General features: G+C 36.2%; 1 protein-coding gene across 2 annotated transcripts; it reads right to left on the reverse strand.

Moving 5' to 3' along the window:
• Positions 1-319: 319 nt before the first annotated feature.
• LOC149618692 (uncharacterized) lies at positions 320-10,619 on the reverse strand. Of its 2 annotated transcripts, none has more exons than XM_089855209.1 (5): positions 10,456-10,619; positions 7,337-7,561; positions 5,541-5,690; positions 2,815-2,939; positions 320-580 (listed from the first exon to the last, which is right to left on the reverse strand). In XM_089855209.1, the coding sequence occupies exons 2-5, from the start codon at positions 7,515-7,517 to the stop codon at positions 569-571; spliced, it is 468 nt and encodes a 155-aa protein (XP_089711335.1). In that variant the 5' UTR covers positions 7,518-7,561; positions 10,456-10,619; the 3' UTR covers positions 320-568. The 2 variants fall into 2 exon arrangements, with proteins under 2 accessions (XP_089711335.1, XP_089711334.1); XM_089855208.1 differs by having other exon boundaries at positions 5,529-5,690.
• Between the last annotated feature and the right edge of the window lie 689 nt (positions 10,620-11,308).

Here is an 11,308-nt window from a genome sequence, read left to right on the forward strand (position 1 = left end):
AAATCCTTAATTTCGATTAATTTCAATGCTACAATAATTTAAAGAAGTTAATTGTTTCAACTCCAATAGTATTATTTAAAAATACTAATTACTTTATATGAAACATTTTAAGACTTTCACGAAGCAGTGACTTTTGAATGACAATTTCTACAATGCACGCAACTACTAGAGTTAAAAAACCCCAATAAAACCCGGTTTTTTTTCGAACCCTGCTTAGCGCCGTTATGAACTTTCGCTTATATTTAAATGTATATATATGTTAAGAGCCAAAAAAGCCCTTAATCCAAATTAATTAATCAATTAATCATACGAGAACATATTTTTTTTTAAACATTTTTCCACTTTATTCACCTTCCAATGAAAAGTTCTCTGGCTTGAGTCCTATCACATTGTTAATTAGGACTAAAAACCCACATTAAACGTATTACGATTTTTTATTATTGAATTATTTTTTTTTTTTAAAAGGAACTGTCTTTTAAATTGAACAGCGTTAAGAAATAACAAAAAACATTCACACAAAAAATTTACACATTTTTTTGCGGATTTTTTTTTTTTTTTAACTTCGGAATCAATCATAACCCTAAAACAAACAAAAATAAAATTATTCCTAAAAAATAAGAAAATAATAGTAAAAAAATTAATTGGTTAAAAAAATAATAAGCAAATAATAAATAATACTTAAATAACTAAACCTCAATTAAATGTTCCTAAATATAATTAACTTAATGTAGATTAGGTTAATGTGCTTTGCCATCAATTTGGACACTATTATAGCAGCGTACAAGGATGTACAATGAGTTATGAGTTACGTAGGGGCGAGTTAAGTAGTCTTGGAAATAGTACTGGTCCACGACTTAAAAACCAGTTTATTAATTGCTTGGACCAGTTTGCCAATTCACAAAGTCGGGATTTCTGGTCCTTGTGATCAGATTATTAACTAAGAATTTATAGAAAAACTAAGAGAGGACCAGTTTACCAATTGCTTGGACCAGTTTTTGAACTTTCAAAATATGGGGTTACTGGTCCTTGGGGCCAGATTATTAACTAAGAATTTATAGAAAACCTAAGGGAGGACCAGCTTACCACTTGCTTGGACCAGTTTATTAACTAAGAACATATAGAAAAACTAAAGAAGGACCAGTTTACCAATTGCTTGGACCGGTTCTTGAACTCACAAAGTCGGGGTTACTGGTCCTTTAGGGCCAGTTTATTAACTAAGAATATATAGAAAAAACTAAAAGAGGACCAGTTTACTATTGTGGACGCTTGGGGGGGGGACCAGTTTATAAATTCACAAAGTCGGGGTTACTGGTCCTCGGGACCAGCTTATTAAGTGCTTATCTATAGAAAAAACTAAAGGAGGACCAGTTTACCATTGTGGACGCTTGGGGGGGGGGTCACTGGTCCTAAGGACCAGTTTGGAAGATAGTTTAACATAAAACTAAGAGAGGACCAGTTTACTATTGTGGACGCTTTGGGGGGCGGACCAGTTTATAAATTCACAAAGTCGGGGTTACTGGTCTTTGGGACCAGCTTATTAAGCGCTAATCTATAGAAAAAACTAAAGGACCAGTTTACCATTGTGGACGCTTGGGGGGGGGGGCACTGGCCCCAAGGACCAGTTTGGAAGATAGTTTAACATAAGCAGCGCCACTACATAACGGATTGTACATCCTTTTAACATTGGAGCCTCGGGAAAGTCCGAATCCGATTAATAAAGCAAAACCAAAGCAAAGACCCTTAAAATAATCCTACTAATTGCCCACAACCCTACCCCCTTACATATAATTTTGGCCTACAGAATAGAATAGGCTTTAATAGAATTAAATTAACGTTAATTTTAAGAGTATTGAAAATAACTCGTTTCAATATCGTCATCAAGTACGTCTGACAGATTTCCAACAAGTACTTAAAATGTTGAAAATATTGTGACTAACTTTTTGTTATCTTAAGATGTTTAAAAAGCTAAGCACGCTGTGTGATATTAAGTGTTTAAAATATATGTAAAGTATTCTAAAAAAACTGTCAACAAAAACAACCCAACTCCTTCACTTGAAAATGGCTTATTGGAGGGTTTCTTTTTAATGCTTTTTTCGTAAGCTAAGCTTAGCAAAAAGGATTCCAACAGAATCACGAGTTTAGATTTAACTTCGTTTAAATCCAAAAGAGGGTAGTTTTATTAAAATTAAGCCTACTCCTTTGTCTATTAGCAGAACAGTGTTGGATTAAGAGCAGATCGGCAACTACGCACTTACATATTTATTATCGATTGTGGGTCAAATTGCTGTTGCGGCAATTTCAACAAAAACATAAAAATGGGCGCAAAACCGACTAAATACTTAAGAATTGAAAAATTTCCCGTTGTTATTTACTAATTTTAATACTTAAAGAAGGCAAGATAACTAAAAGGGGAATTTTTCGAAACTTAGAGCACAAAAATAAACTTAAAAATTACCTATGCACCCAATAACGAGCTAACAACTTTTGATGTTGTTGCCATGTTGTTCGACAACAATTTACTAATCTAAACATAACAAAGCCATAACCCAACACTGCACTCTAATATCTCGAAATAAATGATAAAAATAACCTACCAAAAAAAAAAAAATCTCAAAATAAAACTAAAAAAAAAAAAAAAAAAAATCAAAATTTTAACATAAAAACGTTTAAACAGGTTTTTTCTTTATTTCTTTTTAAATAAAAACCGGGGCTAAGCGATATAAAACCATTCCTCTAGCGTGTAATAAAATAGTCTTTGAAAAAACAAGAACGAATAATAAAAAGAATAAAGATAAAGTGTTTTTGGAGTCTTACCTTGCGGTCATCTTCTTCGCAATCTCTGGATATATGTCCCTGCTTTCCGCACACGTAACAAGTTTTTCCTGAATCCTTACAGTCACGAGCAATGTGTCCAGTTTTGCCGCAGTTGTAGCACGAAACTACAATCAAATGAAATACGTTCAAGACCCCCTGCGTTGCAACAGGTATGCGACAGGCTAACTTGGTCCCCAATATGCTTACATACTATACTATAATGTCATTTCAGTAAGCGTTGTAGGCTTTGAAACAGTGACGTATGCGCCCAGCAACAACTACGTGGACATACAGATTGTTTTCTACACATTTTTAACCATAGACATGGGTGTAATGGGGTTGGTTCATACAAATTTCCAAAACCTACTTTCCCGATACTTTCACTTTGTTAAGGAATTCACGTGTTGAAGAAATGTATTAACAGGACAGGGTTCATACAACTCTTGGAAAACCCATTTCCCCGATATTTCCAGCTTATTCCCATATATATTTCCATCTCTGTAACTGCTGGAGTAGTTTTTTGGAGTAATAACTATGGAATTTATTTTATTTAACTGGAGTAAACCCATCATGGTAAACTTAATCAAACCTCACAAATTTCCGACTTTTCCCTGAATAATACTAAAAATTCCAAATTTCCCTAAAAATACGAAATTTCCTTGAGTTTCCCCTAAATTTTTACTAATTTTATTTCCGTGATATTTCCAGGTTTGTATGAACCCTGTATAAATCTAAACACGCAACTAACACCTATTTCCTTACACTACAAATTATTCCCATCCAGGAATAATTTCACCAATAACATTACTCTAAGCCATAATTCCCAGCTGATTTTCCATGTTCATATGAACCCTATGTCTAGACCACAACACGTTTTAAAGTAATCATAACCCTTACAAAATTGAACTTGACCTTTAAAGGCACAGTTAGGTCGACATGCCTAAAACTTAAGTCATTCCTCCCATTTTCCTAGCTTCATGGTTTCCCATGTTCCTACGAACCCTGTATAACAAGCTCAACGCATTTAAAGTTTACACCCCTTTAAAATCTCCCTAAATCACGATACATCAATAGGTAATAAAATAGCTACACTTCAGTACCCCTTTAATGTGACTAATGTAAGGCAAGTGGAACCCCCTAAGCGGCGCAACATCACATGGGGTGAAAGGCTACGTGAATTGGAAAAGGGGGTGGGGGGGGGTTGACCCAGTTCCCGTGGAAAGAGAAGCTAAACTACGCTAGGCCTTATGACCCATATTTGATAAATCAATAAAAGAACAGCAGCAGTTTAAACAGAAATGAGCCCGACATTGTAACTGTACTGGGGGGGGGGGGGAAACGTCATTAAAATGCAACTACCATAACATTAAAACAATAAAATACTCAAAAGCAGCATTTTGCAGCTTCCATGTTGTTAATGTAAATTGGGGAAATGGGTTCTAAAGTTTACTCAGCTAAATTAGACAATTTGGTTACAAACACAGATACAGCTACCTTTTCGTTTTAGTTTAAAATATAAGAATATTAGGCTTAGCAATGCCAAATGAAATGCTTTAATAACTTAGGTTATGAATTAAGTTGGCAAGGCTTAGCGGCTGAAGTCTAAATTGGCTAAAATAGTTGATTAAGAGTTTCAAACTACCTTTTCATGTCATTTTAGTTAAAAATATAATAATGTTAGGCTTAGCAAACTCAAATGAAATGCTTTAATAACTTAGGTTATGAATTAAGTTGGCAAGGCTTAGCGGCTGAAGTCTAAATTGGCTAAAATAGTTGATTAAGAGTTTCAAACTACCTTTTCATGTCATTTTAGTTAAAAATAATAATGTTAGGCTTAGCAAACTCAAATGAAATGCTTTAATAACTTAAGTTATGAATTAAGCTGGCAAGGCTTAGCAGCTGAAGTCTAAATTGGCTAAAATAGTTGATAATGAGTTTCAAACTACCTTTTCATGTAATTTTAGTTAAAAATTTAATAATATTAGGCTTAGCAAACTCAAATGAAATGCTTTAATAACTTAGGTTATGAATTAAGTTGGCAAGGCTTAGCAGCTGAATTCTAAATTGGCTAAAATAGTTGATTAAGAGTTTCCAGCTACCTTTTCATGTCATTTTAGTTAAAAATAAATGTTAAGCTTAACAATGGTGAAGGAAACTACGTTTAAGTAGTTCAAAATTAAGTTGGGAAGGCCACTGGTCAGCATGCATCACTTTAGGTCAAAAGTTCAAAACGAGAATATTAGGCTTGGCAATGCTAGCTATGTTCAGTCACTAGCCCGCGATACGCACATCACTTTAGGTCATAATGAGAATATTAGGCTTGACAATGTTAAATAAAATGATAGTTAAATGAATAAGTTAAAAATTAAGTGGGCTATAGTGTGAAACTACGAACTTTCTAGTGACGTCACACTCTCCAATCTCTTACCTTGGTTTTGGCGACCATATTGGATTTAGCTAATTTGACTTAAACATATTGACGTCACCACTAAGTCGCTAGCCATACCATACTTAATTTTTAACTTACTACCACTGAAGTTGCTATAGGCCAATAAATTTTATTGTGTAGGAAATAATGAACCCCCAACTAACGGTGCCAATTTCCTGTCATAACCAACACCACCGTGACAACTTCACACCACAATCATTAAGCCACCCATGAAGCTTAACCTCTCATCATCATCATCTTTCTCTCTCTCATTTGGAAAACAAACCTGACGACGTACTTTTCCTCGAGTTGTTCCAATCTCCATCATCGGCAGCGTTCTGGCAGTCTTTAGCAATGTGTCCAGTGCCGTTGCAACGGTAGCAACGATCTTCAGCCTCTTGGCATTCACGAGCGTAATGCCCGACTTTATTACATTTGTAACACTTGTCTGCTCAGCCGCCGCCGCCACCACCACACACCAACCACAATGAAAGAAACGCAAACGAAACAAAAATAGACAAGAGTTAATACACGTAATTTGATCCAGGCCCTAACCTTAAAGGAAAAAGTATAAGTGAAATTTTTTTGATTTTATCCTAAAGATACATCAAATCGCGGAGAATTTCTTAAATTGGGTGACAATAGTATCAGTCAGAGGTGAAATCTGAATCGCGGAGAATTTCTTAATTTGGGTGGCAATAGCATCAGAGATACAACAGGGTGAAATCTGACGGTCTCCAGCGATGGGATTACTAACTATAAACCTATTTTCATTATTTGTTAACCAGGGTTCACTACTGCTCGATTTCTATTTTAAAATTTATCACCCAAATACCTTAGAAATGGTTGAAAGTAAGATTGCTACAATAGTCTGCTACTACCAAATTTCTCGTGACGTCACCAGTTTCGGCTGCCATATTGGAATTTATCACCCAAATACCTTAAAATCTGTTGAAAGTAAGATTGCTACAATGGTCTGCTTTTAAGAACTTTTTCGTGATGTCACCGGTTTTGGCGACCATATTGGAAGTCGTCAAGCTCACAGAGCTCGGGCCATACAGTTTAAACTACCAATATTGACGTTATGTCCCCGTAGCTCCTCCCCCTCAATACCACTCTATATAGTCTGCTACTACGAACTTCCTGGTGACATCACACCCTCCTACTTCTTACCAATGTTTTGGCGACCATGATGGTAGTCGTCGGCTCAGGCCATACAATTAAAACTAACAATATTGACGTCACGTCCACGTAGCTCCTCCCCTCTCAGTACCACTCTACAGAGTCCGCTACTACGAACTTCCTAGTAACATCACACCCTCCTACTTCTTACCAATGTCTTGGCAACCATATTGGAAGTCGTCAGCTCAGGCCATACAATTAAGACTACCAATATTGACATCACGTCCCCGTAGCTCCTCCCCTCTCAATACCACTCTATATTAAGAATAATAACTGCTTCATTCCAATTTGTCTTAAGCCCCATTAACTTTACTTGGGAGAGCAAACATCAACTTTAAACATAAAGTGTTCAATTTCTCAAAAGAACACTGCATGGCGCCCTGAGCCGCTACAGTTTCGACTCAGTTCACATCTTTTCACTTCATCAAAACCTACTGAATGGTACTGAATTCCGGGCATTCAAAAGCCCGATTTCACCCGATACTGGAATCATTCAAACGTACTACGATACTAAAATCATTAAGAACTACTTCGCGCCCCTCAATTCTACAGGGTGGCTCCTCACTAAGCTATTTCAATCATTCAGCGATGTTCCAATTATGTTAATTAAGTTCTTTAAGATAAAATAAAAAAAGTTTCAGGGTATATTTTCCTTTAAATTGACCATAATTTGGTCAACTAGATAAAAAAAAAGTTCAGGCGTTAAAACCTGAGGGAGCACACACCCGTTGTTTTTTTTACGTTTTGTTTGGTCTAATGGCGTCTCTCAGGGAAGACAATCCAAATAGTAATAGTATCTTCTCGAATCTTACGAGCGAACCCTTTACTACTACTACTAACACCCAACTCATCACCACCTCATAATTCTTTCTCTCTCTCGGGATCTTAGACTCTTATACAACTGTTCAATACCTCTAATCATGGGCTGTCGGCCACCATCTCCGCGACCATCTCTGCTACTTGGTCCGCGACTACGGCTGTAATTGCCGCGACCTCCTCCACGTCCACCGCTACCTCCTCCACCATCACCGGAAGGACATTCCCTGGCAAAATGCCCGGTTCTGTGACACTTGTAACATTCGCTCGAACTCATCTTGCTTCTCTAATCAATTGGATTGTTTCAAGAAAACTATAAAACTGAAATATATAAACAAATGTTTAGTTTACGGGGATTACCCAACAATAACGATATATCCAGTGCCATTATGGGAAATAAGATATTAGGCCTTGAGACCAGTGACCCCTTGTGTCCGAAATAATAAACTAGTCCCCCGCCTTTCTTCTGCTATAGCTTTCAGATGGGCTCTCCCAAGTCTTACCCAGGGTTCATACAACTTTTGGGAAAAAAATTTCCCTGAGATTTCCAGGTTTTTCCCGTATATGGTCTCTTATGGAGCTAATGTTAACGAAGGAGGGGAGGGGGGCAAATAGGACAATTACATAATCAAAGGACATCCCTGTATCTCTAATGTAACCAGAGTTATGAGCCTCCAAAGTGTAGTGTAATGTTAATCCTATGGAGGGAATGTTCACGAACATTTTGCTTGATTACTCGGCCCCTGTTTGACGCAAATTTCCCTGATTTCCCTGAATTTTACTAAAAATTCGAAATTTCCCTGATTTTTCCCTGAGGTTTTTGTCAACTATTTATTTCCCTGATTTTTCCAGGTTTTCCCGGTTTGTATGAACCCTGTAGTAGTACGTCACACCCTCCCAAGTCTTACCACTGTTCTGGTAGCCAGCCATATTGGGTGATCTGAGCTTCATTCCTGCTTTAAACCCACCAATACGGCAGCGTAAATTATGTCACAAGACTCAGCTCCTCCTCAAACTGAAAGCTCTCTATAAGGATATTTTTTTAAACTAGGCCTTGGGACCAGTGTCCTCTTTGTGTCCGAAATAATAAACTGATCCCAGACTTTCTTCTGCTATAGAGAGCTTTCAGACCAGAAGTCTTACCGCTGTTCTGGTAGCCATATTGGGTGATCTCAGCTTCATTCCTGCTTTAAACCCACCAATATGGCAGCGTAAATCATGTCACGAGACTCAGCTTGTCCTACTACTGAAAGCTCTCTATAGGGAGCTAACAGTTCTGACCCTGAAACGTCACACCCTTCTATCTCTTACTGGAGTTTCATCCCCCTAACTGTTGGAAACAGTATTCTACGCGCAAAAATGCCAACCAGAGAGGGGTTGCGTGACGTCAGACTATCTCTTCCCCCTAGCCAGTTGTTAGCTCCCTATAGAGATCTTTCAGATGAGATAGTAAGTAGTACGTCACACCCTCCCAAGTCTTACTGCTGCTCTGGTAACCAGCCATATTGGGTGGACTCAGCTTCATTCCTGCTATAAACCCACCAATATGGCAGCGTAAATGATGTCACAAGACTCAGTTCCTACTCCAACTGAAAGCTCTCTATAGATTTGCAGTTAATAAACTGGTCCATAGGACCAGTAACCCCCACTTTTTGATTTAAAAACTAGTCCAAGAAATTAATAAACTGGTTATGGACCAGAGGAAGTGTGATATTATATTTCCACACTTTACAGCTTGTTTTCACATATTTTAACATAATTTCCTTTAAAATTAGCGTTTTCATTAACTAAAAAACACATAATTTAACTATATATATATATATTTTCCCATAGTTCCAAGTTTCACCCCCAATAACTTAGAAATCCAGTTAAAATAACACTTCTAACGCTACTTGCAATTGTGCTTATAAGAAATTACTTGCTTTTCAAAAGAAGTCGCAAGTTTACCATATCGTAATTTTGAAATATAAACCACCTGACCACTCTTAACTTTACAAATTGTTTCCACATTAAACTCTGGGAAATCTTGTGAGATTAAAACATTTTCGTATTGATGAGCCCCTTCCATCCCCTCAATTGTAATCTGAATCATAACCTAATAGAGTAGTGGCACTCCATGTTAACTACCCATAGAGCTTAATACAGTCAAAGGCAAGTAGGTGCCATTACTCTATACTGTCTTAAATGTTAAAACGTGGGCCAAATTTTCTTTATCTGATGATATGAGTAAACTGATAACACTTCAATTAATAAGAGATAAATTTGTTCCAATTCAATGATTTACACAAGAAACTTTGCACATTGTTGGAATTTGTGAAGATTTTATGATTAATCTCAAATAAACCTCAAATTTAATGCTAAAAAAGTCCGTTATAATTTGAAATAAAACCAGTTTTAGTATTTGCAGGAACTACCTAAATTATGCTAAATAAATCTAGTGATTAAAAATGAGGCATATTGAAAAAAAAATTGGTTTTTTGATAAAAAACGAACTATTTTTTAAATTTCCGGAAAAGAAGAATCTCTATGAGGAAAAACATCAAGTTCAATAACCTAAACTGGATTAAATCCAAAATTCAAAGATAACTATGGCCTTTAACACCATTTAATGTTATACAATAGAAATTTATAAAAACTAATTGACCTTGGTTTCTAACTTAAATTTAGTAGAAATTTAATTTATCAACGTTTAAAAAAATTATTATAAGGACTAAGTATAATATAATTTATTCAAAACCGTTTTTAGAAAAACTTGCAACGTGTGCCTTTATGTTCATAAAAAATGCCTAACTACGAACTTCTTCTTCACAAGGCCGCCGCTCTCCGCATTGACCAAGGCTTAGGCTTAACAATGAACAATAGGAAGTCACCACGTTGAGCGGTATAACTTGACTACCCCGATTCTTATGTTAACATTTATACCAACTGCACCCTTTAGCCTTAATACCGTCGAAAAGGGTTTAATTAATCTTAAATTAACTGAAAAACATTGTAGGCCTTGGTTTTTGTATAACTTGGCGTGCCGCGCTTGGAAATTTTATACTAAGGTGACCAAGGCTTAACACCCGTAACGAGGTTAAATGAATTATAGCCTTGTTTTGTTAGAAATATAGTAAATTACCCAATTATTTTCAATTAAAAGCTTTAAGGGACCTTTATTTTATCGTTTATAACTTAAATATCTACGAAATACAGTCTAAAAAATATAATATTACCTGATTTTAAAGAGAGAAAAAATTTCCGGACAATATGGTTGATGCCAGTGAATTAAGAGCGTCACACGTGCTGGTGCCTCGTAGCTTTCCTTCCCCTTTATCGTCACCCCTTATAGCCTTCACCACTGCCTTCACTCTTGGGTGCCTTTCAAAAACTGGCTCAGTGTTGGCCTCTAGCTGAAATTATTTTAACTATTATTTTTATTTATGGTGGTTTTTTACGTGGACAAAATAATATTTTAATACAAGAGCGTAATTTAATTATTTCTTGGTAAAATTACAATTATTCTAGTAGCTTTTAGGGGTCCAATAACGATAGGAGCATGTGTTTGATTCGTGTGGATTAGCACCATGAAAATTTCAAGAAAAAATAAAGCGGGAAAATTGTATCCTATTTCTGTTGACACTGGAGTTAAAGCTGTAAAACTGTACAATTTTATAAGCAAGATAGAGTCAAGATACATGGTCGTATGAATTGGGAATTTTGGTGCGCTCTTTGCTAGAAACAGATTTTAACATTAGATTTATTTTGAGCACAGTGGTGACTGGTGTGGGATCCAAATTTATAGATAAAGGTCCTTTAAATTTTTGATGCAAAATATCATAAATATGCCTACATATTTCTCTAAACACCGCTTTTTGTTGGTTCGAAACGGGTTTGGCCTTATCACTTGGTATTAAATCCATGCACCATAAAATTCTCTGACTAAAAGAAAATGAAAAAAAAAAACAAAAAGGCGGGAAATATGATATTCGGTTTAGGTGCATTGTAAAGGCAATGGAGGCCAGGGTGGGGAGGCTAATCGTATGTTTATCAATGGGTATAGTTTTCATTTAAGGGGCCAGAGAAGTT

Source organism: Phalangium opilio, unplaced genomic scaffold, assembly GCF_054372755.1.
Source record: "Phalangium opilio isolate 3A_F unplaced genomic scaffold, DU_Popi_V2 ptg000209l_1, whole genome shotgun sequence".
In the NCBI taxonomy this organism is placed as follows: domain Eukaryota; kingdom Metazoa; phylum Arthropoda; class Arachnida; order Opiliones; family Phalangiidae; genus Phalangium; species Phalangium opilio.